At 57.3% G+C, this 27,783-nt stretch overlaps 2 protein-coding genes across 10 annotated transcripts; both read left to right on the forward strand.

Annotated features, from left to right (window-relative positions):
- The first annotated feature begins 247 nt into the window (after positions 1-247).
- On the forward strand, positions 248-6,073 carry REPIN1 (replication initiator 1). The gene is given in 4 exon segments (XM_047695352.1): positions 248-270; positions 1,627-1,824; positions 3,207-4,001; positions 4,004-6,073. Coding segments are annotated over 3 exon segments (1,884 nt in total). The 5' UTR covers positions 248-270; positions 1,627-1,667; the 3' UTR covers positions 4,936-6,073.
- Positions 6,074-8,954: 2,881 nt separating this feature from the next.
- On the forward strand, positions 8,955-27,699 carry ZNF775 (zinc finger protein 775). 9 transcript variants are annotated; one of them, XM_047695353.1, is made up of 4 exons: positions 8,955-9,606; positions 13,631-13,652; positions 18,816-18,885; positions 25,352-27,699. In XM_047695353.1, exons 1-4 carry the CDS (start codon positions 9,476-9,478, stop codon positions 26,926-26,928), a joined length of 1,800 nt encoding a protein of 599 aa, XP_047551309.1. In that variant the 5' UTR covers positions 8,955-9,475; the 3' UTR covers positions 26,929-27,699. The 9 variants fall into 9 exon arrangements, with proteins under 9 accessions (XP_047551309.1, XP_047551313.1, XP_047551318.1 ...); XM_047695355.1 differs by having other exon boundaries at positions 9,503-9,606; positions 13,631-13,729; XM_047695359.1 differs by lacking the exon at positions 13,631-13,652 and adding an exon at positions 19,520-19,608 and having other exon boundaries at positions 9,538-9,606.
- The last annotated feature ends 84 nt before the right edge of the window (positions 27,700-27,783 follow it).

The raw sequence follows: 27,783 nt of genomic DNA on the forward strand, positions 1-27,783 counted from the left end.
TGTTTTAAAAATGAATGCACGATTAACACCGACTTTGTTGAAAAGTGTAAAAGTACACGACAGCGTCCGAGCCTGGAAAACCCAGGAAGCGTTCCGTTCGCAAAGCCGCGGCCACCTGCTCGGCGGTGAGTCACGGGCGCGGGCTCGCACCTGCCTCCCCGCTCGCCGCCCGGCGACCGCGCGGTTCCACGCGACATGGCCGGCGGCCAGGGCAGCCCCCGGGCCAGGCCCGCGCCCCCGGCCACGGGAAGCCGGGAACGCCTGCTCGCGGTAATTTCTGGAACAGGGGCATTCTCTTTCTAAAGTTCACACGGTCGGGCCCTTCCGTTCTCCGCTTGTGTACAAGCCGGAAGGCAGACTCTCGCGTCGGCCGCGCCGCGCCCCGCCGGGGGCATCTCGGTGCTGCAGCGCTGCCGGGGGTCGAGGTGGCCGGCGGCGGCGGCCGCACCCGTGGACGGGCGGCCCCAGGGCGGCGGGCGCTCTCTCGGAGGAAGCTAGCGAGGTCGGGCCCAGCCGAGGCACCGCAGTCCGGCCACGCGGTCGCGCAGGGACGCGCGTCCTCCGTAGGGACAAAGGGTCGGGAAACTTGAGCCGGGCCCGTCCCGGAAAATCCGGGCTGCGGTCGCCATGGCGACGGAGCCGGGATCGGGCGGCCGCCCCCGGCCCGGCCCGCGAGAGGGCGCTGGGATCGGGGCGCGGAGGGGACGGGCCCCGCCGCCCTCCCCGCCCCGCCCTCCGGCCGCGGCCGTCGGCCCCAGCCCGCGACTGACCCTCGGCAGCTCCTGTAGTCACGTGGCGCTGGGAACCGGCGGGGGGGCTGGGCCCGGGCCTGGCAGTTGTGAACTCGAACCTGCCGCTGTCGACGCGCGGGGTGGGGAGCGCGGCCGCCGGCGCCGGCGTTCCGGCCTCATGGACGCGCGACGCGCCTCCGCGCACCCCGCCGGAGAGGTTCGTCCCGGGCAGGGCGCGGGGTTCCACGCGGGCCCGAGGCGGGCGGCCCTAGCTGCCGGGCGCGTGACTGTGTGTGCGCTGTGTTGGGGGGGGCAGTGCTGGACCGAATGGGGGGGGGGGCGAGCCCGCGCACCTGCGCACAGGCTCCGCGAGGTGCGCTCTGCGTGGGGACCCGAAAGGGCCCACTCGGAGTGCGCGGAGCCGTGTGTCCGCGACGTGGAAGGGGGACACGCGCGTAAACAAAAGGAGCGTGTGGGGTCTCCACGACCTTTTGCCATCCAGAAGCGCAAGGGGATTGTGCCCGAGACTTGGCCACACTAGCTCGCCCTACGCAGCCCCTTGGGAACCGGGCCTGGAATTCCTGTTGGGAGGAGGGTGGGGGAAGGGGAGCCAGCAGGGATTCCAGAGTTTCTGCCATCTGCCGGCCTTTGGCCATCAGCATGGAGAATTCATGCTGTGACCTTACCGGTGGAGGAAATGACCCCCAAACGCTGTCGTGTACTTCCTTGGTGAAGGGAGCACATTCATTGATTAATCCAGTATCCATTAAGGTCACTCGGCCGCTCGGGGTGTGGGGCTTGCGTGGGGGAGGGGGTGGTGGCTGGCGAGGACACAAAGATGACTGCCCTGGAGGAGCTCAGAGCCTCATGCGTGTTTTCTCTCCCCTCCCCGCAGGTAAGGCTGGCCTCTCTGCACTCAGAGGTCTGAGCTCTGCCATGGGGGTAGGGGTGTCTTTACTGCTGCAGTTTTCTCTGACATCTGGGGGCTACCAGAGTGTGGGCCGAAGCCGGCACTGCAGCCGCAGAAGTATCCCCAGGAACCTCCCCAGGAGGGGCTGGAAAAAGCCTCATCTCCAGCTCCACGGTCTCCAGGGTAGAGTCTGGCCTTCTTTGTTGGGTTCCTAAATGGTTCCACAGCCCCAGTGCTCAGATCTCCTCATCCTGGAGGAAGGAAGTCACCTGTAGTGGGGAAGGACCCCCTTCCCATACCAGCGTCTTTCCTGTGCTCAGTCTGGCCATGGGGAATGAGTCATGTCTGAGCTCCTGGAGACGAGTCCGGCGCTAGGGAATTGAGGAGGATGTGTCTGGAGCTTGTAAGCCGGCAGTGAAGGTCCATTAGGAGGCTCCGCACCACCCACCCCTCAGTGGCTACGGGAAGCTCTCCTTGAGGAATCTGGGCTCCCTGGCACCGTGGAAGAGTGGAATGTGGGGCAGCCTCTGGTGGGGTTGGGGCATGACCTGGCAGCGGACGGGGATTACAGTCTTGCCCTGGTAATGATCCCTACCACCCCAAGGGAGGCAGGGATCTGGGCCCCCAAGGGTAGCCAGCTGTGGGTGTTCCTTGGATTCGGGAGAGCTCTCCTTGCCATGTCCTAATCGTGTGTGTGGGTAGAGGAGGGCAGGTAGGCAGAGTGTGGGCACAGTCTGGACAGGCCGTGACCTGACCCATAGCATCTAGCACTCCCCTCCTGTTCCCCAGAAGCGCTGCTGTCTCCTGCTCTCCCGCTTCCACCCTGAGTGACTGAGGTCACAGAGGCCCAGAACGCTCCCCTGTGGTTTGATCAGAGCCCAGGAGAGGATAAATAGGATAAAGGCCGTGGGAGTTTCTTTCTGTGGGAACTTTACAAACCCAGGTGCAGAGGCAGGAGCACTGGACTGGGAGTTTAGAAGTCCTGTTCCCCGGTCTGGGTTCTGCTTTTGGTTTACTGTGTCCACTCGGGCAAGCCCCCTCTCTCCTTTTTATGCCTCAGAGTTGCTTCATCTGTCAAACTGGGAGCTTCGTGTCTTGTCCTGCCTCACTGTTGGCTGGGAAGCTCAAATGCAGCAGCAGGAAATAGAAACGAGCTGGGGGCAGCAGGGAAGCGCTTGTAGAAAGCAAAAAGCACCACAGGGAGAGGTGACCACGTTTTCTGATGAGTCCCAAGGCAGGAATATTTGTCTAGCCGACGCTGGAGTGTTTACTCCATGCCAGATACGGGGTGACTAGCATGAGGGGGATTCCAAGAAGTGTCAGAGTTCCTCCCTTCTGGTAGTTTCCAGGGTTAGCAAATACTTAGTAAATACTTAATGCACTTGAAATGGTATCTAGAAGCGCAGGATTGAAATGATGTGAAACAGACAAGGAAACAGAATAGTCCAGATTCAAGGGCTCTAGGAGTTCAGAGGGATGAGCTCCTTTCGGGCTTAGAGTCGGCCAGGGAGGAACCGGGGCAGGGTAAGTTGATCTCCAGAGTGACACTGCTTTTCCACCCTCAGCAGAGGAAGAACCCCTGCTGGAACGGCGCTGCAAGGGCCCCCTGGCCATGGGTCCCGCCCAGCCCAAGGTCCCTGGGCCCTCCCAGAAGTTGCCCCAGACCCTGGAGAAGGAGCCCCATGGGCTGAGGTTACAAGGCACTTCCGTGGCCCAGTCGGGCGGCCAAGCCCCCAGTAGGGCCCATCGCTGTGCCCACTGCCGAAGGCACTTCCCGGGCTGGGTGGCCCTGTGGCTTCACAGCCGGCACTGCCAGGCCCGGCTTCCGCTGCCCTGTCCTGAATGCGGCCGTCGCTTCCGACACGCGCCCTTCTTGGCCCTGCACTGCCAGGTCCACGCGGCTGCCACCCCAGATCTGGGCTTCGCCTGCCACCTCTGCAGGCAGAGCTTCCGAGGCTGGGTGGCCCTTGTTCTGCATCTGCGAGCACACTCGGCGGCAAAGCGGCCCATCGCGTGTCCTGAATGTGCGAGACGCTTCTGGCGGCGGAAGCAGCTTCGAGCCCACGCGCGGAGGTGCCACGCCCCAGCCCCGGAGGCCCGGCCCTTCATATGCGGCAACTGTGGCCGGAGCTTTGCCCAGTGGGACCAGCTAGTCGCTCACAAGCGGGTTCACGTAGCCGAGGCCCTGGAGGAGGCAGCGGCCAAGGCTCTGGGGCCCCGGCCTAGGGGCCGCCCGGCCGTGACCGCCCCACGGCCTGGTGGAGACGCGGTCGACCGCCCCTTCCAGTGTGCCTGCTGCGGCAAGCGCTTTCGGCACAAGCCCAACTTGATCGCCCACCGCCGCGTGCACACGGGCGAACGGCCCACCAGTGCCCGGAATGCGGGAAGCGCTTCACCAATAAGCCCTACCTGACCTCACACCGGCGCATCCACACCGGCGAGAAGCCCTACCCGTGCACGGAGTGCGGCCGCCGCTTCCGCCACAAACCCAACCTGCTGTCCCACAGCAAGATCCACAAGCGGTCCGAAGGGTCGGCCCCGAGCGTCCCCGGCGCGGGGAGCCCCCAGCTTCCGGCCGGCCCCCTGGAGGCCTCGTCCGAGCCCCCCGCCGCCGAGGCCGCGCTGAAACCCGCCCGGGAGCGGGCGCCCGAGCCTCCGCCCGAGGACCCCGGAGCGCTCCCGCCGGCCGCGGCCGCCGCGCCCCCGTCCCTGTTCAGCTGCGAGGACTGCGGCCGGAGCTTCCGGCTGGAACGCTTCCTGCGGGCGCACCAGCGGCAGCACAGCGGCGAGCGGCCCTTCGCCTGCGCCGAGTGCGGGAAGAACTTCGGCAAGAAGACCCACCTGGTGGCGCACTCCCGGGTGCACTCGGGCGAGCGGCCCTTCGCGTGCGAGGAGTGCGGGCGCCGCTTCTCCCAGGGCAGCCACCTGGCGGCCCACCGGCGCGACCACGCCCCCGAGCGGCCCTTCGTCTGCCCGGACTGCGGCAAGGCCTTCCGCCACAAGCCCTACCTGGCGGCCCACCGGCGCATCCACACCGGCGAGAAGCCCTACGTCTGCCCGGACTGCGGCAAGGCCTTCAGCCAGAAGTCCAACCTGGTGTCCCATCGGCGCATCCACACGGGTGAGCGCCCCTACGCCTGCCCCGACTGCGACCGCAGCTTCAGCCAGAAGTCCAACCTCATCACCCACCGGAAGAGCCACATCCGGGACGGCGCCTTCTGCTGCGCCATCTGTGGCCAGACCTTCGACGACGAGGAGAAGCTCCTGGCCCATCAGAAGAAGCATGACGTCTGAGCGGGCAGGGGCTGCGGAGGCCGAAGGGGTGGGGGAGTACCCTGGGCGTCACTGACGGGAGAGTGTTGCTGTGGGCCTGGGCTGCGGGTGTCGGGGCGGGGGGGGGGGGGGGGGGGGCGCTGTGTTGCTGCTGGTGGAGGCAAGGGATGGGAGAGCAGCCAGTGAGCTATGCCCTGTTGGAGAGGGAGGTCCAGCCCCCCACCCCCACCCCGGCACCAGGGAAGCGGCTTGCGGAGCACGGGACTCCGGCCTCCAGCTGGTGTTTGCTGAGGTTCCGACCTGACTGTCCCATGCCCTGGAAAAGTAGCAATAGCAGCTCCACCTACCCCCTTCGAGCCCTCCTGCTGGAGGGGCCACCAGGGGCCAGGAAGACCCTTCCCCTCTGGTGTTAAGGCCTTAATGTCCTTGTCTTTTATTATGAGTTCCTTCAGCTCGGGTTTTTTTTTTTTTTTTTTTTTTTTTTTTTTGGAAGTAGGTGTGGCGTAGTCCCCTAGTAAATGAGCTCTTGGGAGGAAAAGTGGACCAGCTGGATACACCCGGGAGAACCTGCTGGCCTTGTTAGACCGCACCTGGGCCTTTTCCAGCTCGGAGAGGTGAGGCCGAGCTGCTCTAACCTGTCCCACCCCGTCCCCTTCCTCCTGCCCCTGCGTAGGCACTGGGACTCCGAGAGACCCATCTACTGTTACTGCTCAGTTCCGCTCCCCCTCCCTGAGATCAACGCAGCACCCTCCCATCACTTAGACCATCATCCCCTGGCTGTCAGCAGCCCCGTGTCCAGGCTTTTGTCTGAACACCCCCAACCCTCCACTCGTTGCAGAGCTCAGCATGGTGGGAAGGACTGCCCTGTTGATCATGGAGGGTCGGCGGACAGGCAGAAAGGGGCGCACTTCCCTTTCCACATTTCTAGGTCATGGATGCCCAGCCTCTGCTTGAACACGTAGGTGACAGGGAGTCCCCACCTCCTGAGGCCCTGGTTCTATTGTAGGATAATTCTAATTGTTAGAAATTCTTCCTTATAATGAATGGAATCCACTTTCCTGTAATTTCTACCTATTGGGCCTTGTTCTGTTCTCTGGAATGAAACAGAACAACCACTTACCCTCCTTTTCAAACTAGAGAATAAAGATTTGGTTTTAGAGCTGGTGGCTGAGTGTTCCTTGCTCCTTGGTAGCTGTGTGGTTTGAAAGAGAAGCAGGGAGCTCTGCTCTGGGATGGGGGGAGGAGGGAGGGGGCAGAGAAGGAGTGTTGGTAAGGGGAGGAGTGCCCCCACCTGAGCTCCTTTGCACCTTACTTCCAGTTCTTTGGTGGGGGGGGGAGGCTGGGCGCACCCTGTGGGTGGGGCTAGTTCTGCAGGGACTTAGCTTTCTGTGGGGTCAAGTCGGACTGGGCAGGGGCCAGTTATCCCGAGGTAAAGGTCTGATCCGAATGTGCTAGAGTGCCTTCCTGGCTGGCCCGCTGATGCTTCCCTGCACCGTTTCATACACATCAGAGTGCCTGTTCTTGACAGGTATCCGTAGGCCCTTTTCCTGCCAGTTTTAGTGATTTATGCATAGATCCAGCCTGTGCACACCATGCATAATAACCACCACGGTTTATGGGAGCCGCACCACGAAAAGTTTACTTAAGTGATCTCACATAATCTCCGGTTGGGAGGTACTCCTCTTTTACAGATAAAAACATTTGCTCAAGGTCATGTAACTGGCAATCACCAGAGGCCATTTAAACCCGGGTCTCTTGACTCCTGGACCCTAGGCTCCTGACCACCACTATGTGTTTGCTGGGTGAACGGAGTATGCTGCTGCTTTGGTGAAGATAATTTTTTTTTAAAAGATTTTATTTATTTGACAGAGATCACAATCAGGCACCACCCAGGCACTCCTGGTGAAAATAATTATTAAATGCCTACCATGCCTGATGTTGTGATGGCAACTAGGGGTTTACCAAGATGAGACCTTGTCCTTACCTCTATGAGGCCCAAGTCTGGACATATATGTGTACACAAATAATGAGCGGAGGGAGGGACATGGGGGTGAGTGGCTCGTGTAGGATGGAAGCAGATAGCTTCCAAGTTTCATATTGGTTGAAGCCACTTCATGCCTTCATGGAGCCACTTAAAAACCTCTATAGTGGGGCGCCTGGGTGGTTCAGTGGGTTAAAGCCTCTGCCTTTGGCTCAGGTCATGATCCCAGGGTCCTGGGATCGAGCCCCACATCGGGCTCTCTGCTCTGCAGGGAGCCTGCTTCCTCCTCTCTCTCTGCCTGCCTCTCTGCCTACTTGTGATCTCTGTCAAATAAATAAATAAAATCTTAAAAAAAAAAAAAAACCCTCTATAGTTAATGGCAAATTATCTTTCAGAGACTAGAAGCATTGACTCAAGAAAGCCACACATCAGTATGTCTCTTTAAGAGACCCCAGGGATTCAAGGGAAGGAAAGCAATGGTTTTTTGGGGGCAGGCAGGTAGGTCAAGGTCTGGGGCTGATGGGCAGGGAGCAGGAGCCAGGTCCTCAGGCATCTAAGGTTTGTACTTGGGGGTTGGGGAAAAGGGTAAGGACGAGGGAATCTGACCAGGGTTTCTGACTGTGAAAGATGACCTTTGAAGGAAATGTTTGGGGGTGGGGAAGGCTGGCATTGGGCGTCCATTCGTTCTGTGCTGCACCTGCTTTTGGGCAGAGATGGTGAGGAGAGGTCCAAAGTTCAGGGGAAGTCACAGAAGTGGCCTTGAGGGGGCTGGTCAAGCTGGGACAGAATGAACTTGTCCATGGGTCCTTCCTGGGTCCCTCAGAGGACCTGGTGGTTCCCAAGTCCTTGCTCAGCATGGCACATGCTGACAGCAGTCTTGAGGGAGGAACTGCTCAGGTTGGAGGGGTTAGAGTTCTGCTGACAGGAGCCACACTTCTGAGGTGTCCAGGTTCCCCCCCCCCACCCACTTTTTCTAATACAATTACAAGAAGTCAATTATCTTGTCAAAATTTAATAATGCAGACATATATTTTTTAAATGCCGAAGTCTTTCATTCTCCCCTCTCCCCAGCCCGTTCTGTCTTTTCTTTTTTCTAAATATAAATCGGATCTCAGATGTGCTTCATTCTTTCCGTCCTTGAAATACCCTTGGTCATGAAATGCCAATCTGGAGGAAATCTTTCACTCTGTAGAGGAAACATGCCCAAGACAAGTGGGTTTTCTCACTCATGACCAGTGACAGATCTGGGACCAGAACACCAGAATTCCACAAGCCTTTGGTAAACCTCCAGTAGGTATTCTAGAAAATAAAGAGATGGACCGGATTCTTGAAAAAGTTGATGGCCTAGTGGTATCTGGCCTCTGTGTAGGCTTTTATACTTCACACATATTTCTATAGACAATAGAACCAATTTGGGTCCTGAAAAGTCAGGAAAGGTAAGTATGTAAGTAGGAAATTACTCTTTTACAGATAAGTCAAAGTCCAGAGACAGAAAAACTGCACAAAAGTTAGTGGCAAACCGGACAGAATCTCAGTTCTACAGTGTCTATTGTCCTTAAGCCAAACAATAGCTGGGCCACGGCAATGCCTAGGAGGCGGCTACTGATTCACTAGAACGAGGCCCACCAGCTCCACAGTCGATGTCTCAGGGAGAGAGAGGCCAGCTCTGTCTTTATCAACCCCCAGTCCCAAAGGCAGTTTCTCAGCAGCTCCAGAGAGAATCCTGCCAGTGGGAGCTGACCCAGCGGGCTGGAGGGAGCAGCGTGAGGAACCTTGTTGGCATAAAGGTACATTTGCTTCCAATTAGTGCGGGTAGAAGAGAAAATTCTCTTTTCCGGAGGTCTCCCGGAGCAGTCAAGACCAGTCAAGACCCTCCCTGGAGAGTCCCCTGCTGGGACACTCCACCCAGGAACGTGACCTCTTCAGACCGTTGTTTCCTGACGAGAAAGCGAGGGGGTGGGTGTAACGAGGTCTCGGTGTGTCTCTCTCATAGAGACCTCAGGATCGTTTATCGGGCACCCACGACGTGCCCGGCGCCGCGCGCGGTGCGGACGGCGATTTCTCTCGGGTCGCGCGAGATCGGTACAACAGCTTCTCACCCTAACACTTGGTGTACCAAGTGCCACCATGTCACATGCACACTCGAGTGTGAGCGCGAGAGCGGGCTTCGTGCGTCCTGTCCTCCCGGATCCCCGCACCAAGAGCGGTGCGGGCGCGTCCTGAGTCGGACGGAGAGTTGCGGAACGACGGGATCCATCTGAGAGCGCGTCCGCGGGGCCAGAGCCGGAGGGAGAGCGCGGCGGAGGGGAAGTACGGAGTGCCGCGGCACTGTCGGGTCACCAGCACGCCGCCTCGCCCTCGCTCCTCCGCCCCTCGGAGCCCTGGACTCCACTCGCGCGTCAGCAGCCAAAGCGTTAACGCAGCTCTGGGCCCCGCGAGGCCCAGCGGGCGGCGGGGTCAGCCCGCCCACCAGGGCTATTGGCTCAGGAGAACAAAGGGGCCGCCCCGCGGGCTTCTCCGATAGGGCGGAGCTGGTCATCTGAGCGGCGCGGCCAATCAGACCGCGGGACGGCCCCGGGGATGACTAAGCCCGCTAGCCAATCAGGGGGTGGCGCCCGCCCCGCCTGTCCCGGGACTGGCGGGGCCGGAGAGCCCAGTGCCCAAGTCGCCCCGGGGTGGCAGTTCCCGTTAACCTTAACCACAAAGTCAAGGTATTTATTCCCGTCCCCTCCCTCGGAGTCCCTCCGAATCCGGGCGGGAGGGGCGTCCGGAGGGACGGACCGTGCTGTGGGGCCAGCGCCCTGCCCGCTCCTCCCGCGCTGCCTCCACCCACCCTCGGGCTGGCGGCGGCCTCGGGGGTCTCGGGGGTCTTCTGAGCTCCTGGCGCTGCGGCCCCGAACTTTCCCGACCCCCACACAGCCCCTGGGGACAGGGGCCCGGGTCGTGCGTGGGAGGGGGCTGCAGGCCCGGGCAGAGAGCAGGAGGGGGGCCGTGAGAGCGGGAGGGACGGGGTGGTTAGCGGAGGGCTTGACCCCTGGTCCCTTCGGGCGCGTTCTGCCCAAGCGCTGTCCCTGTGTTCGGGGCTGTGTCGGCTGTGTCGGAGAGACCGAGCTTTTGGAGGGCAGGAACCCCAGGGCTCCCCGCACGGTGACACAGAGTAGCTGCTTAATAAATGATTCATTGAGGGGGCATGAAGATTTCGAGGGCGAACAATGAGGGGGAAGCACCACAGAAATTGGAAGTGCGTGTGCGTGTGTTGGGGGAACTCCATTCCAGGAAAATGGGCACAGGAGTCAAGACCTCAGTGGGGGTGGGGGTAGGAGCTGGGGGCTCCTCCTAATGGTGGAGGCTAACAGAGATGCTGCCTCCTCCAGTCCTTTGGCAGGGCGGAGCCTGGAGTGTGTTGGGGTCAGTCAGACCTGGGGCTGGGTGTGGTCAGAGCCCAGGAGCTTGAGACCGGCTCACGTCCAGGCTCCACGGCTAGCTGTTGTTTTTGGGGTCCCTGGGTTCATCTGTAAAATGAAGAGATTAGAGGGTATTAGTCTCCCTTCAACTCTAAGGTTCCATGATTCTGTGCTTCTAATCCGTTTTGGACTTAAATTTCTGTATTGTGTTTCTTTACTAAAATTTTTCTTAATGGTTTACAACACACGGGACCTTGGGCTGGGTGTTGGGGAGAGAGAAATACTCCATGTTAAGATGTTTACGGTCTTGCTGCGGAGACACAAATTATTATTATCCCATGTACGTGGTATCAGGCTGGGTGGGTACACAGGTCAAACAGAGAAGGGCCCCTAACTGAGCCTGGCATATCCAAAAAAGCCTTCCTGCTCAGAGCGGTCCCTGATCTAGGCTGGGCGGAGAAGAGCTGGGCAAGAGTATTCCAAGACTGGTCACAGGCCAGCCAAGATGCTGCAAGGTCAGAGAGTCACGTGTTGGGACAATGGGGAGCTGGGAGGCCGGAGAAGCGAGCAGAGGCGGGTTCTAAATGGTCTTGCCAAGAAATTTCTAGCTGAACCTGAAAGTGCTGGGGACCCACTGGGAAGTATTTTGAGCAAAGTAGTAACATGTCCTCATTGTAATTTGGGGGAAATTGCTTTGAGTTCTGGGTGATGAATGGATTACGGAGGGGCAAGTTAAGCTATAAAAACTGGTACAGTCTATGGGCAAGAAGAAGTGAGCCTGAACTGGGTGGGGGGGCAGTGGGAGATCTTGGAGGTATTAAAAACAGCACTGGTACAACCTTACCCAGGTGTGCGCTGCGACAGTTGTACTCTGGGTAGTGAGAGGGGGTGGTGGATTTGAGAGGCCCGATGAAGACCACTGTCCCCCCAGGAGAGGCAGGGGGTACCCAGGACAAAGTTCTGAACTTGGTGCTGGTGGGCCAACCCCATGCACCTGCCCCCCGCCCCCCATGAGGGTTAAGCTGAGGAATCCAAGATTTCCTAGTGCAGCGATGGCTGGGAGGGATGAGTGTGGTCAGAGTGTGCAGAAGGAGACCTCAGTCTAACTCTTTATGAGGCAAGGGGGATCATCTCTGGGCTTTGCTTTCCTCATCTGACAAGCAGGGGGTTTGGGGGACAGGACACTCCTTACACTTTCTAAGCTCTAAGGCTTTGGAAAGTGTTTATGAATGAGAAAGTGACATCTGTTCAAAGTGTTGTCAGCAGTTAGTTTCATGTCTTGCCTTCAGATCGGGTCATAGGGGTCCCCAGGCCCTGGTGGGCTCTTGAGTCTTGGACCTTGGGGCCGAGGAATGTGGGTGCTGCTCTTTTCTCTAAAGGGAGACGGGGGAGCAGAGCCTGGGGATGTGGAGGCCACTGGTGAGGGACAGGTACAGGGGTAGGGAGGGGAGATGGGGCAGTCCTAGCAAAGGGGTGAATGTTGGACGTGTGGAGGCAGAAGTGCTGGAAAGAGGTGCCTCGAAGATGGGCCTGGGGTTACGTCATGGGCCTCTGGGAGTGGGGCAGGCATGATAGGATGAGGCAGCTGCCCCCGCTGTCGGTGGACCTGGTTCCCAGGTGATGCCGGTGGAAGCAGCCTGAGGTCATTGAACTGGGCTGTTCCTACCAGGGCAACCCTGAGGCACAGTTCTCATAACGTAGGTGGCAGGGAGGGTGACCTAGAGTAATTCGTCTTGCACTTTGTGAATATTTCCCACTGTTTTCTCTGCTTGCTTGAGAGCACAGGTCTATCTGAAGGAATATGTGTTAGTATTTTCCAAATAATAATTTTAAGAATTTCTATGGAATGATGGCCTGTCCTTTTCCCTCGCTCCTCTGACCCCTGTCCTAGGACTGGGGGCTGCAGTGTTTGGGAGACCGAGGTCTAAAGGTGCTGAAGCAGAAGAGGCAGAAGGAACAGGGCTTGGAAGAAGGGCCGTAGTGGGAGGTGCGCGGGACCCCTGGTCCAGTGCTGGGTGCCATCTGGGGGAAGCCGGAGAAGTTGGAGGCGTTCTGGGGGAGCAGGGTGGGTGAGGGAAGAGGAAGATGGGGTGGAGGCCCTGGAGGGGGTGGGGAGTCCTGTGGGAGGCCCAGAAGGACCTTGGGTATGCCGTGCTTGGGTGAGGGGAGAAGGTGGGCCTCTAGGTTGTGGCGGCAACACTTCCCTGGTCTGAGCTAGGGCCTCTGGGCCTGTTTGTCTGTGGGCCCTGGGGCCATGTGAGATGGGAAGCAGGTCTCCTGGGGCCCCGGTGGCAGCTGCACTGTGTTTCTGATAACATTTTAAAGCCACTGGTATGTGTGTCCTCAACGAGAGGAAGGTTGGAGGTCTGGTATGTCCAGGGGCATGACAGAGGACAGACTGCCTCCTTCCCCTCAGTGAAGCTGAGACGTTGAGCCTTAGGCCAGCAGAAGCATCCAGAGCTTCGAGTCCAGCCCCCCTGCCTGGCGCTCAGGGCCCCCAGCCTCCAGCCCTGCTTTCCTTACCACCGTCCACTCAGCCCCCTCCACTCCTACCCTGCTAGGCACATGCATGTAGCCCAGACCCCCACCTCCCAGGGCTGTTGAGGGTCCAGTGACTTATGTGGCCAGTGTGTGGCCTTGAGATGGTCCCAACAGGAAAGTCCACACACACCCTCTTCCTCCTGCCAGGCCCGTTCACATCGGGGAGCAGAATTTGGGGTGACTGTGTAGGTGCTGGGGGCCTCTGAAGATTCCGAAACAACTGGGGCACCTAACAGGTGGTGACTGTCCCCCCATCATACTGCCTCGATTCCAGCTCCCTGAGTTCCCTTTCTTGGAGCAGGGGGCAGCTGAGAGCGTAGCAGAGTCCCGCGCAGATGCACGTTCCCGTGTTCACGGGCACACCACTTGTGTCGTGCTCCTGTGGCTCGTGCCTGCACACGCTGGTGTCTGTGCGTCTGCAGGTGGGTCTGTGGGTTTCTGAAGGTCTCAGCTTCTCCGTACTTTATGTACAGTTTTGCAGCTCTTCCCTTATGTAAGAGCGTCTCTGTGTTTTTGCGGCTCTGAACCTTGCTTTCCTTAGCTGTGTTAGATGTTAGCTAGGATTGTTTCCGGATGTGTCTATGCATTTAGCATTCACACCCGTTTCTTCTCAGATGCCCATCCCTGCATACTGTACCTGAAACACCACTGACCATGACTGCAGTTGGATTCCCCGGCGGAAAACACCATCCCCCTGTCCCTAGATGGTTGTCATCAGTGACCAAGGACTGGGGCCAGAGGAACCCTCTCTTCCCTCCTCCACTCACTCACTCATTCATTCATTCTACAGATTCACCTTGGAGATAGCGCAGGTTTGTTTCCAGACCCCTGCAGGAAAGCGAATACTGCACTAAAGCGAATCAAGTGGATTTTGGGTTTCTCGATGCATGTGAGTTTTATTTACATGATACAGTATCTGCTGCGTGTGCGACAGCCGTATGTCTACACCGACAACGTACATGCCTTTGTTAAAAAATACTTCATTGACCGAACGTGCTATCCATCGTCTGGCCTTTCCGTAGGTCGTAATCACTGATCACAGATCCCCCTAGCAAATATGGTAATAACAAAAAAGTTTGGAATAGTGTGAGAATTACCTAAATGTGACACAGTGACAGGAAGTGAGCAAAGGCTGTCGGGAAAAATCGTGCTCCACGCAGACCGGCCACAAACCTTCAGTTTGTAAAAAAAATGCCGCATTTGTGAAGTGCAAAAAAGCCGGGTGTGGTTGTGAACGGAGCCAGGCCCTTGTCTGCCCGGAGCCCACGGTCTAGCTCAGCGCCGTCCCGTGGAGCTTTAGGAACCTTGGAATGTCCTCAGCTGTCCTTGCGGGAGCTCGGGCTTCATGAGGCCGTTGAGCGCTTGAAATGCTGTCAGGAGTGATGGAGAATCTGAATTTAAAAGTTGACTTATGTAAATTTGAATAATCACGTGTGGGTATAGAAGCCAGCCTTCCGAAAACAAGGGAAGGGTTGTTTAAGGTTTGGTAAGTCCCGTACTTTCTTCTAGGAGGCGACATGGTCTCTGAGAAGGAGCTCTCGTGGGGCCAGGTTGACCCCAGTTTGGTTCTGGCTCTCTTTCTTACCAGCTGTGTGACCTTGGGCAAATGGTTTAACTTCTCGGAGCCGTGGTTCCTCAGCCATAATTGGTTGTGAAGGAGGAAATGGGCGATGCCTGCTAAGTGTTTGGTGCACAGCGGTGCTCAGCGGCTGGGGACTCTCTCCCTGTCTGTATGGGGGTCTTGGCTAAGCACCCTTCTTTCCATGGCCAGATCAATATCAAGATCTCAGGGCTGTCCCCCATGCCCCTCAGTAAGTGAGGTTAGGAGCGGCAGAACCTGGGCCCTGAGGGAGCACTCTGAGAGCACCCCCTATTGGGGTCAAGCCTGAGTGGGGCCACCCACTTACAAATGCTGTCCTGAGCCACAGTCTCGAGTCTGGGTCCCTGGGCATCTGACCTGTGTGAGCCAGCGCGGTGGGTCAGGGCAAGGAGATGGGAAGCAGGGCCTGCCTGCAGGGAACCAGGAACTCCCAAGGAAAGAAATCGGAGAGTGGGCCAGGCAGATTAGAGCGATTAGAGCATGGGGGGTGGGGGGCGGGAGGCTGGGGGATGGGCCATGCGCTGTGGACAAGATGGGGTCAGACCAGCTGAGGGGTGGGAAAGATGTGGCTAATGGAAATGTGGGCCATTCAGGACACACGGCAGCCTTGCTGGTGTGGCAAAGGCGGTCTGCTTGACGTGGAAGGAGCACTTGGGGCAGAGGACCCCCTGCCTGCGGTTTCCTGTGGGGGCAGCGGGGCTGTGGTGGCTGTTGAGGACCTGGGTGTGGGCCCGGTGGGAGCTCGTGGCTGAGGAGGGCCTGGGAGCTGGGCCTGTGGGCCATGGTTTGGGGTGATGCTACCCCTCCCAGCCTCAGCTCCTGGTGGGGGCATGGGGCCAGTCCCCGCTCCACCAGTGACAAAGGACACACGAGGTGTCATCCACTTCCCCTGCCCCGCCTGCGGCCTGCTCTGGGAAGGTCGTGCGTAGCTGGTGGAAAAGTTCCAGGGGCCTGTGGTTGGGAGGGTGTGGGGGGACGTGAACGCGTCCCTGTGCTGCCCCTCCTGTCTGTGGCCTTTCTCTTCACCCCAGCTGCCGTCCGCTCCCCTCCCTGCCCCCAGGATTCTGCTGGGAGCAAAGCCGCTTTGTTACCTTCCCCTGCCCCAGACCTTACCACCTGCCGCCAGGCACAGTCCTCCCTTTGTTCACTCTGAGAGGTTTGTCAGCAGCTGTCCCCCCGCCCCCAGCCTCTCTCAGGGGGGCTCCCACCCCAACTGCAGCCTCACCCATGGAGCAGGCCCAGGCCCAGAGCCAGGTGCCGGGAAGGGGGAAGTGACCAGGGACTTGTCCCAAGACCTAGCCCCTGTGCGTGTCCCACCCTCCGTAGAACTTACTGGGCCGGGTTGCTGGAGACGGGGCGGGGGGGGGGGGGGTGAGGCCAGGCAGCCTTCCGAGACTCAGTGTGGACACCGCGGGGGAGCCGGCGTGGCCCTGTTGCCTTCTGTGTCGGCAGGGGCATTTTGCTGGGCAGCCTGCATGCCAGGCCAGGTCGGGGGAGCCATGGGTCAGGGGGGCGGTGAGTGGCAGCCAGAAGGGGCCTGCAGGGCAGCGTAGGGGGCAGAGGCAGAAGAGGGAAGGGTCGCCTGGCTGACCTGCAGACACGTGGCCACACGCAGACACCCCTCTGTTCAGCTTTCTCGGGATTTTTACCTGTAGGACACCTGCTGGCCCGTCTTCTAGAGGCATCCCATCTGAGCACACAGTGGGAGGTGCCCTCAAGACATGGGGGCCTGCCCCCCATTCCTGTCCTCTGTGCCTCTCCTGTCCCCTGCCCTCTCATTTCTTTCTTCTTCTCCTTGGGCCCATGGGGGTCCCCTCCCCTCTGTTCCCATTCCTGTGCTGACCGGGACCCCCCTGAGCCCTGGTGTGGCAGGGACAGAATGCCCAGGGACACAGGGAGCTGCTCTGTAGCTCGCTGTAAATTACTCACCGGTAACTGAAGCCTTCCTGCCACCAGAGCTGACTTATAGGTCATAATACCCCTGGGAAGACAGAATGGATCAAGTAGGACCCATCTGATTGGGCTCAGGAGGCCCCTTGTGTTGTGTGGGTGTTTTGTGAATAAGGTCAAGGCCCTACCCTCTGTCCTCACCCTGAACTGTGGCCCCAGCCTCTGGACCCTCTGAGTTTTCCTGAATTAAGGTGGCCTACCCCTTCGCCAGTCCTTTGAGCCTCTTTAGGAGGACATCAAATCTCCAGTGGGAGAGAGGCCTCCCCAAGGTGTGGGCCACACAGTAACCTGGTGGGAAGAGGTGGCATCAAGGCCCTCCTGCTGGGCCTTTCCCTCCCCTCTTCTCCCTGCCTGCTTTTTCTCTGCACCACAAGCAGCTTTTAGCCTCTGTAAGAAACCACAGTAGGGGTGCAGAGCAGACCCCTGGTGCAGAAATAGAATTGAAAACAAAATCTCCCAACTCTGAAAAGTTCCCCACAAAAGAAGGAGAGAAAGAGAAGTTTTTTTGTTTGTTTTGTTTTGTTTTGTTTTGTTTTTAAATCAAATAAGTATGAAAGCAGATAGAAATGCGCACAAGAGATTAGGAAAGCAGGAGGAGGTCCCCTGCCACTGGCCTCCCCCACCCAGTGACACAGCCCAGCAGACCAGACACAGCCTGCCACCAGATAGAGCGGAACTCGTCCTCAAGAAAGAGGACTCCCCCGATGGCACCATTTGTCACCTGGAGTGCATCCTCAACTCACCTGGCCATGGGGTGGCCGCCTGTGTTTGCTAATTGCCTTTCTCCCAAGGAGCAGTGTGGCCTCCTGTGCTTAGGACGGGAGATGGCTCTGCAGCCTGGAGCTGGGTGCCCCGTGGAAGTCGGCACCCCCCCGTGGGTCACCCTCTCCCTTGGTGTTTACATTTCAAGGAGGCAGCTCCCAAGGGCTTGGGCAGAGGTCTGGGTTGTAAAGCTGGCAAGAGGCTTGTGTAGCTTTTGAAAAGCTTTCCATGCCTCTCTCAAAGGGGCAGAGAGAAATTCACGATGACAACTTTTCTCAAGTAAATGCTCTAAAAGAAAGGGTCGGAGTTGCTTTCCCCTTTTCCCCAGGGAAATCGATTTCTCTCTTTTTAAAATTCATATTTGCCCTGATGCCCTGATCTTGGTAGGGCCTAGATTCCTGGTGTGGGTCCCTGCACACACACATACCCCCACCACCACAGTGGCTGTTGGAAGGGGACCTGGGAAAGGGGAGGGGGGATGCCCTTGGGATGGGGTTTCCTGAGGGCCTGAGGTGGAGAGCAAGAGCAGACGGCTTTCTGTGAGGTGGCCAGGAAGAGAGCCCCGAGGGACCTGGAGGAGCCCCTTGGTAGCAGCAGGGGGAGCTGAGCACCTGGACTGTGGGCAACACGTGCCGCGTATCCTCACTTGGGCCTTGGCGAGTGTGGGCACGAGGGGGTACAGGTGTGTAAAACAACCTCAGGAGAGGCAGCCCATGGCACCAAGTGCAGAAAATGATGCCCCTGCCCCCCATGCCAGTCCAGGTCAGCGGGCCAAGCGGTCAGGCCACACACCACCACCGGAAGTGCCCTCGGGGGCGGGGGCTGTCTCCCAGGCCCCGGGCGTTCAGCAGTGAGATGACGGGGTACGAAGACAAGTACATACTGCGTCAGGTGGCGAAAAGCATTGCGGCGGAAGACGAAGTGGGGTTAGGATTGTGACAGGGAGGGCCACTCGGAGGAAGTGGCATTGAGGCAGAGACTGAAAGGCGAGGGCCAGGCAGGGATCTGGGGAAGAGCCTGCCCCCCCCCAGCTGACCTGTTCAATGAGCCAGTTAGGACGTGTCCAAAACCTTGAACATTAAAACCTTGAACATTAAAACAAGGAAAAAAGGTGAGCCCCGGATGGATGAACTCTTCCTTGGGGTCCCCCAGATGGCCTGTGTGTGATCCTGCGTGCAGTAGGGACCGGAGCGGACCTTGAAGGAGAGGGGCCGGTGATTTTGAAGGGCCAGCCCTGCCTTTCCGGGCATCTCCACAACCACTCAGGCGGATCTCCAGGCTTAGCTGGGGTGCATCTGTCACACACACACACCCCCCCGGCTCCGCTGATGTTGAACCCGCAGGCGTGAGGCTGTGGTCTGGGAGTTGGAAGAGCTGGGGCCTCCTGGGCGCCAGCATTCAGCTGCCTCTGTGACTCGAGGCATGTCAGGGGCCCTCCCCAGCCTCAGTTTCGTCCTCCTAAAATGGGAATAATGCCTGTTTGACCTGCCTAGCAGGTATGTGTGCAAGTTTACAAAAGCCCCAAACTTTCAACCAAGGTCGGGGACAGAGAAGCTCTTGATAAAGAGGGAAAATGTTCTGTGAGATGGCGGGGGGTAGGGGGGACATTTGGTCCTTGTCCCACTGGCCAGCTCTCCTTCCTCTGCCCCCTTCTCCCCCACAGATAGCAAGGCAAGCGCTGGTGCCCGGGAGGCCTCCGCCGATGGAGTGTGGCCTGGCTGGTGCGAGCACAGGTAAGGGAGTGCAGGGACAGGTGGGATCCCGCTGCGGCCTCCTCTGCCAGGCCTGTCTTCCCTGCCCTGTTCCCTGTCCTCCCCCTGAGTGTGAGGTGCTGCCCTCACTAGGAGCTTGTGCGCTGCTGAATTGCAGAGCGGGACTAGGAGGTAGAAGGTCATGTCGAAGAAGGCAAAGAAGACAGACTTGGGGAGCTAAGAAAATGACCAAAGGCCATGGGGCCTCGCTAGGCAGAGGATATGTGTACACCCGCGCAGAAAGCCAGGCCGGGAGGGTGAGGAGGCGTTTGCTAACTGTGGGCGGTGATGCTGGTCTAGCTGAAAACCAGACCTCTGGGTAAGACGGTCCCTGTTGGGTTTTGATCAGGAAAGTGCCTTCGGTTTGGTCCATGGAAGCTTGCTGGGGTCACTCTGAGTTCATGGGCCGTGGGGAGGAAACTGCCAGGCAGGTGCTGCTGTGAGTGAACAGGCCTGTGCTCTGGGCACAAGGCCCCCCAGCCCCCAGCATCGCTGGCCCCCACAGCACCCTGCTGCCCAAAGGCTCTGGGCCTGGGATAGGGGGGCAGGGCCTGTCCCTGGGAATGCTGCCCCTTGCCTCAGTGACTCTGGTTTCTTTACTTCCCCTCCCCTCTAGGGGCCTTGCCCCATGGACCCCAGAGCCCCAGCCTTCCCAGGATAATCACCACAACGAACCCAAGATGGAGACAAGCATCGGGCAGTAGGGTAACAAAGGAATGAGTCATCCAGCTCGGCGGGGTGGGGCAAGACATGGACACCGTGCAGCCTGGGGGCCGGGTCCTGACACAGACTTCAGGGAGCATAGTCACCCCACTTCCCAGGCCAGCTCCCCACCACTGCCATGTCAGTTTGAAGCCTGGGAACCCCCAGGGTGTGTGTATGAGAGGGCAAGAGAGGCTGGTGTTACCATAATTACAGTAAAACTGAGGACAGCTGGTTCCAGACGTTTTGGCAGAAGGAACCTTTTCCCAGGGAAACACAAGTAGACTCCTGGTTCAGGCATGAGAGATGGGGTCAGCCAGGGCCCTCTTCCCCACCTCTGGCAGCTTCTAAGTTGCCCTGGGGCCTTAGGGAAGAGGTGGAAGAACACTGGCTTTGGCCCTAGAGGATGGAGGCAGTGGGGTGCTGGGCGCCCCTGGGGTCGCAGCCATGTTCTTGCCAGCTCCGGGCCTTCCGCCGCTCCCAGCAGCTGCCAGCCAGCCTTACAGAGGGAGGGAGGGACTCTTTCTGGATGGCCAAATTTTTCAGATAATTATGAGCTTACCTCTTTTAAGCACCTTTCAATTTCTACTTATTTTATGTGTTTTTTCTTATTGTGGTGAAATATACACAATGTGAAATTGACCATTTTAACCAAGTTTTAGTGCAGGAGCCAGTGGTATAAGTCCCTTCACGTGGTTGTGCAAGCACCACCACGATCTCCAGGACATTTCCATCGCCCCAGAAACTGTCCCCATTGAGCAGTAGCTCCCCATTGGGCACCTTTGTGTTTTATCTGAACCATTTAGAATTTTTTAAAAAATTTTATTTATTTATTTGACAGAGAGAGAGAAATCACAAGTAGGCAGAGAGGCAGGCAGAGAGAGAGAGGGGGAAGCAGGCTCCACGCTAAGCAGAGAGCCCAATGCGGGGCTCAATCCCAGGATCCTGAGATCATGACCTGAGCCAAAGGCAAAGGCTCAACCCACTGAGCCACCCAGGTGCCCCACCATTTAGAATTTTTAAAAAAATTATCCTTTTTTATGATGACAGAGGAGCCGAACCTTTGTTTTAGGACTCCTTCGGCAGGCAGGCCAAGGTCTGTTTTCCTTGTGAGCCCCGAGGGAAGGTATCCCTAAGGACCGGAGTCCCCGTGCACACGTGTCAGAGGAGCCCACACACACACACCACCCAGTCACTTGTGTCTGCTCTGGGCCTGATGGCAGTGGACAGGAATGTTCTCTGGGCTTTCAGCCAGGTCCATCTTTTTGGCTAGAGATGGCGAGCCTTCCCAGCCATCAGCCACCATGATGAACATCAAGGTCAGGTTTAATCAGAGCAAGGCAGTGACATTTGTGGGGCTCTGGGACATAATTGGGAGCCTGTCACTTGGGGACAGCGATGCCCCGCTTACCTGAGTATATTCTGGGTTCACTACCTGACTGCTAGTGTGGACACCTAGCCCGTTAAGTACTTTCTCTGGCCAACATTTCAGGGCATCTAAAACCCGCTGATAGTCAAGTACACTCATTACAGTTGGGTATTCAATTCCTGCCAATGAGCAGTTTGAATGACCACTTTGATCTTCAGTTGATGACTCCTGCTAAAGTGATTTCTCACAACCAAGCATCTGGGGAGGCCTCCCGGGGGTAGTTTTGCCGGGAGGAAAACTGACCCCTCACAGGTACTTTCTGGGCCCCCACCCTGCCACCCCATCCCCGCAGCCACCCCATCTTCTTCTGTGTCCTTGTGATGGCCAGCGAGGCTGTGGAGGTGTTGCTGGGCTCTTTGGCCCTGGAACCTGCCAGGTTCTAAGTGAGGTTTTCTTTTTATTTCTTAAAATATTTTGAAGATTTTAAAATTCTAATATTTGAATATTCTCAAAAAAATTTGAACAATGCAGATATTAAGATTTTAAACTTCTAATGTTTGAATATCCTCATACAAATTCAAACAACGCAAATAAAGTGGGGGTCCCCTTGGCTTCTCCCATCTAGCCTTTTATTGTCCCCATCGTCTGCAGGGCGCCCACCGCCAGGCTTCCTTGTGGGTCGTCTGGAGTTTGCCTATGTCTGTACGTGGAGAGCCAGCGTGTTATTTTTCATAAATTGGGTCAGACGACTGATCGTTGTTTTCCAGGCTTTTTTAGTTTGTTTTAACATGTTTTGGGAATCTTCACATCCACGTATATATGGCTCTTTGGCTTTTTTCTCAGTTGCTACCTACTATTCCTTCTTACGAAGGGAGAGATCGTTTTGTGGAACTGTTACTGATGGTAATCGGACTGGCCTCCCGCTTTTGCTAATTACAACTAGCACTGCAATAAAAACTCGTGGACATTCCTTGTGCGGTCCTATGTAAGGATTTGATTAGGATGAACACCCAGAGGGAAACTGTTGGGTGGAGGAAGTGGAAGTTTCGATACATTTATAATTTTAATAGGCACCATCAAATTGTTCTCCAAGAAGTCGGAAATCGCTCATGCCCCAGCACACGCATGTACAAACCTGTGTGCAGGTTTCTGTGTCGACAGAAGTTTTCAACCCCTTGGCAAGATTACCCAGGGGAGTGATTTCTTATGGAATGGAAAGAGTATGTTTCTTTTTTCGGAAACTGCCAAACTGTCTTCCAAAGGGGCTGCCCCCTTCGGCTTCCCCAGCAGTGGCGGCTGACGGTTCCTGACCGTTCCCAGGTCTCCGGATCCTCGCCAGCATCCAGTGCCAGCAGTGTTCTGGATTTTGACCATCCTCATACGTGTGTAGTGGTAGTGTTTTAACTTGCAGTGTTGTATAAACCAAATTCTTCCTTTCTCATTTTTAGAATTTTCTGGACGGTGTATGCACATCAGAAATTTTGTAATTCACTTAATTAAGATTGCACTGAATTTAAACATTGTTTTGGAGTGAAGAGCTTCCTTCCTTCTCTAGGAATGTGATGTAGCTGCCCTTTTAGTTAACATTTTCTTTATCCTTTCAATAACGTTTAATAGTTTACTTGCTATAAGTTATGTGTGTATGTTAGGTCTATTCCCAGTTATTTTTATAGCTTTTATTGCCATTAAAAAAAAGTTATGAGTTTTTATATGTTTTTTTATCTGGCAAGCTTGCTGAAACTTTTTTTTTTTTTAAGATCTATTTATTTTGAGGGGGTGGGGAGGGCAGTGGGAAAGAGAGAATCCTGAAGCAGACTCCCTGCTGAGCGTGGATCCCGATGCAGGGCTTGATCCCAGAACCCTGAGGTCATGACCTGAGCTGAAATCAAGAGTCCCACTTAACCCACTGAGCCACCGAGACACCCCATAAAACTATTTTATTTCTAATATTTTCTCAGTAGATTCTCCTACACATTCTATGTTAATAATTATCTGCAAATGACACTTTATTTTTCCTCCCCAATATTTATATATATTTTTCTTTTCTCCCCCATGCTTTGACTAGTTCCTCAAGGACAGTGTTGAAGAGTGGCAGTGACCATGAGCGTCACCTCGTTCCTAACCTGAATGGGCTTTTAATCCCTTGCGCTTGGGCTATAATATCTGCTGGGGTTTCTAGTATAGGTTCTGTGTCGGCCCAAGAGAGTTTCCTCATAGGCCTGGTTTGCTGAGAACTTACTTCTTCCTCCATCCCTTCTTCCTTCTCTCCCCCCAGAAATGATGTTGGACTTGATCATACAACATTTTTACATTGAGATTGTGTCAGGTTTTTCCTATTTAGAAAGTCAATGTCATGAACATATTGAACCATCTTTGCTTTCCTGGGTAAGAGCCCAGCAAGGTCATATGTTGTTCTTTTAATGCTGCTGAACTTGCTTTGCCAATGTTTTGGCTTGTTTGTTTTTGGTGTCTGCTTTCAAATGCTAAACCTATAATTTCCTGCCTGCTCTGCCCTTGTCTTGTTGACACTGGATCTTGCTAGCTTGTGGGTTCCCCTCCTCCCCCACAGTCACTGTAAGCTTGGGATAATGCTTCCCTTGAAGTTTTAGTAAAAACTGTTCTTTTTTCTTTTTTTTTAAAGATCTTATTTATTCATTTGACAGACAGACATCACAAGGAGGCAGAGAGGCAGGCAGAGAGAGAGGAGGAAGCAGACTTCCCGACAGAGAGCCCCATGTGGGGCTCCATCCCAGGACCCTGGGATCATAATCTGAGCCGAAGGCAAAGGCTTTAACCCACTGAGCCACCCAGGCGCCCCTGTAAAAGCTGTTCTTATACTTAAGGGGCTTCTTACCCATTTTCGAGGTAGAAGGTTAGCTTTCTTTTCTGTCTCTTTTAGGACTTTTCTCCCCCCCCCCCCCCCCCCCCCCCGCTTCTTGAGTTGGTTTTGTTAATTTATATGGTCTCACAGAATCATCCATTTTATACAGATTTTTCAAATTCATACAACATTTATGCATTAGTATTTTACGATTTTCAGAATCCTTTTTATATCTCTATGTTTCCTTTACCCTGTAGTCTCTACATTTATCTATTAATTTCTTCTTCCTACCTCCCTTGGGTTTATTTTGTTGTCTTTTGAATACCAGAATTAAGTTTCTCTTTTTGTTCCCAGCTGTTTCATTTCACCTACTTTTTACTAAATGTAAACTTTTTGTTGAAGTATAACACAGAAAAGTGCACAGGTGACAAGCTTTATACATTCATATAAAGAGAACATGTGCGTGAAACCAGCACCCAGATCGAGAGGGGGAACAATGGGGCCCCTGGGTAGCTCTGTGGGTTAAGCTTCTGATTCTTGAGTGCCGCACAGGTCCTGATCTCAGAGTGGTGAGATCGAGCCCTGAGTCCAGCTCTGTGGAGCCTGTGTAAGATTCTCTACCTCTCCCTCTGCCCTCCACTGCTGGGCTCTCTCTTGCTTAAAAAAACAAAAAGAAAACACTGCCAGATCCCCCGAGGCCTCCTTTCCAACCACAACGCCGCATCTAGGGCAGTCTTGACTTCTAACTCCTCCGTTAGTTTCCGCGGCTTTTAACCTTCCTACAGATCCTACAGTCTGTCTGTTGTGCCTGTAGCAGGCCTCTCCCGTCACGGTGTGGGGCGGTGAGAAAGGGGGACAGAGCACCCCAGTAGAACCGAGCTCGCTTTGAGAGGTAGGTTCTCGGTAGTGGGTGGGGGGCGCTCCTGAGACTGAAGTGGGCGGGGCTTAGTTAGGGCATAACAGCACCTCTTCTGGGTGCTCGGGTGCTCGGACCTTTCCGACCTACTTTCTTGTTCGTGGTTTTGTTGAAGAAAGGTGGAGTTGCCAAACAGCCAAGGTGGAGGAGGGTGAGGCGCTGGGCCCGGTGGCTGCTGCCACAGCGAGCACAGGGGAAATGGGGCGTGGTCACCCCACCAAGGGGCACTGGCCATGCACTCGCTCACCAAGCTCCCGGCGCATAGATTCTTTTAGAAAAAGAATGAGAAGCTTTGAAGCTTGGCCGTTTTCTGCTTGTTCCTGGGTGGGAAGACCTTCCCTGCATCTCAGGGCCTCCCGGTGGAGAAGGTGGGGCGGGGGTGTGGCCTTGGAACAGCAGCTTCTCTTCCTTTCTGGTGCTTTTCCTTCAGCACATCCCAAGCAGCCTTTCTCTGTCCTTTCTACCTTCCCTACTCTCCTCTTTCTGCCCCCTCGCGTCCTCCTACACTCCCTTCCGCATCCTTTCCTCCCACCGCATTTTCTCATTCATTCATTCATTCATTCATTCCTGGCACTTCCTTCCCTCCAGCCAAGGGTGCAGTGAATGACTCTCCCCTCCTTTCTCCCTTTGCCTCTGGCAGATGGGCCGGTGATGAAGATCAAGCAGGAGAAGCCGGAGTGGTTGCTGCAGACGCTGGGGCCGCAGGCCGTGCTTTCCGAGAAGGATAAAGAAAACATCTTCCGGCAGCAGCATCGGGGCCTCCCGCCATGCCAGACCATGGGGAAGCCTCGGGCCTTGGGGGGACAGGAGGAGACTGGGTGGGCCCCTCCCGCTGAGCAGGCCGGGGGGCTGGCAGGCCGGGCTCTTTCTGCCGGCGAGGGGCACTTCGTGTGCCTGGACTGCGGGAAGAGGTTCAGCTGGTGGTCGTCGCTGAAGATCCACCAGCGCACCCACACCGGGGAGAAGCCGTACCCGTGCGGCAAGTGCGGCAAGAGCTTCAGCCAGAAGCCCAACCTGGCACGCCACCAGCGGCACCACACGGGCGAGCGGCCCTTCTGCTGCCCCGAGTGTGCCAGGCGCTTTAGCCAGAAGCAGCACCTGCTCAAGCACCAGAAGACCCACTCGCGGCCCGCCACCCACTCGTGCCCCGAGTGCGCGCGCTGCTTCCGCCACCAGGTGGGCCTCCGCATCCACCAGCGCGCGCACGCCCGGGACCGCCAGGGCGCCCGCACGGGGCTGCAGGAGTTGCTTCGGGACGCCGCCGCCCGCCGGGGCTGTCGCCTGCGACCCGGGCCGCCGCGGGGCCGCCCCGAGTGGGCCTGGCTGGGGCTCTGCCAGGGCTGGTGGCGCCAGGCGGGGGCCCGGGCCGCGATCGCCGCCGCCGCGGGGCCGGGCGAGCAGCGCCAGTTCATCTGCAACGAGTGCGGGAAGAGCTTCACGTGGTGGTCGTCCCTGAACATCCACCAGCGCATCCACACGGGCGAGCGGCCCTACCCGTGCCCGGAGTGCGGCCGTCGCTTCAGCCAGAAGCCCAACCTGACGCGCCACCTGCGCAACCACACGGGCGAGCGGCCGCACCCCTGCTCGCACTGCGGCCGCAGCTTCCGCCAGAAGCAGCACCTGCTCAAGCACCAGCGCACGCACCTGCCCGGCGCCCAGGCGGCGCGCTGCCCCAGCTGCGGCCAGACCTGCCCGAGCCGCGCCGCGCTGCGGGCCCACCAGCGCGCACACGCCGCCCCCGCCGCCGAGCCGCCGCTCCCCGGGCCCGCCTTGCGGGACGCGGCGCCGCGCTCCAAGCCGCCGGCCGAAGCGCCCTCGGGCCTGTCGGCGCCGCCGCAGCCATCGCGCGACTCCCAGCCTGCCCGGGGTCCGGGGGGCGTGCCGTGGGGCCGGGCGCGGGCCGGCGTGAGCGCGCCTGGAGAGCCTCGCCAGTTCATCTGCAACGAGTGCGGCAAGAGCTTCTCGTGGTGGTCGGCGCTCACCATCCACCAGCGCATCCACACGGGCGAGCGGCCCTACCCGTGCCCGGAGTGCGGCCGTCGCTTCAGCCAGAAGCCCAACCTGACGCGCCACCGGCGCAACCACACGGGCGAGCGGCCCTACCTGTGTCCCGCGTGTGGCCGTGGCTTCAGCCAGAAGCAGCACCTGCTCAAGCACCAGCGCGTGCACCGGGGCCCCCTGGCGCCCACCCCCGGCGCCAAGGATCAGGCGCATTAGTGTGCAGGACGCAGCGGATGCGCGGTGGGGGTGGGAGGGCATGTTTGAGGAGCTGCGGGGGTCACGAATGGCCGTTTTTACAACCCTCGGGGTTAGAACCCGGTGAAAGGGTGATTTCCTCAAGGCGCTGAAGGCTAGAGGACAGAATTCCAGAAGCATCCCCAAGGGCACAGTCCCAGGCGAGGCTGATGGAGGTAGGATGATACAGATCTCACTCTGGAGCCTGGATGTGGCCCTCGGTCCCTCAGACGTGGAACCCAGTCCTCAGACCCCTGTGAGGGTGAGGGGGCTGTGAGGACTCTGGGAGAGGCTCCCCAGACTGTCTCATGCAGGCTGTCCACCGCCAGAGGCCAGGCTCCAGGGGGAGTTTTAACAGACTGATAGCAAGGATGGAAGCCAGTGGTGGTGGCTGAGGCGGGCCAAGCATAGTCCCAGTGCCAAGGACAATGCCCGGCACTTAATGGCCATTCACTGTGTATTTTTGGAGAGAGCGAATGGTTCCCTGGTGGTCCTTCGCCATGAGTGCCCCAAAGCCCAGGGTGCTGTCATAGTGGGCGGGCCCTTGGGCCTGTATGGGTGTGGCGGTTCTGCGGAGTTGTAAGAGGGGCCGCGGCAGCTGAGGCTTGGTAACTTGGGGAGGGCCGTGCAGCAGGAAAAAGCCACGTGTGCTGCTCCGACTTAGCAGCCCAGGGGCGCTCCCCACGGCTGTCGCTGACTTGGGTCTTTATCAATGCCATTGTTGCAGAAGAGAAAAATGAAGGATTGACTGTCTCACGTGGTCTCCTTGTCCTTTGTAAGCCTCCCTTTTGGAACCCCAAGTCTGTGCACGTGCTGCGGTATCCTCAGGACCAGGAC

This window comes from Lutra lutra, chromosome 11, assembly GCF_902655055.1.
Source record: "Lutra lutra chromosome 11, mLutLut1.2, whole genome shotgun sequence".
Lineage (NCBI taxonomy): Eukaryota > Metazoa > Chordata > Mammalia > Carnivora > Mustelidae > Lutra > Lutra lutra.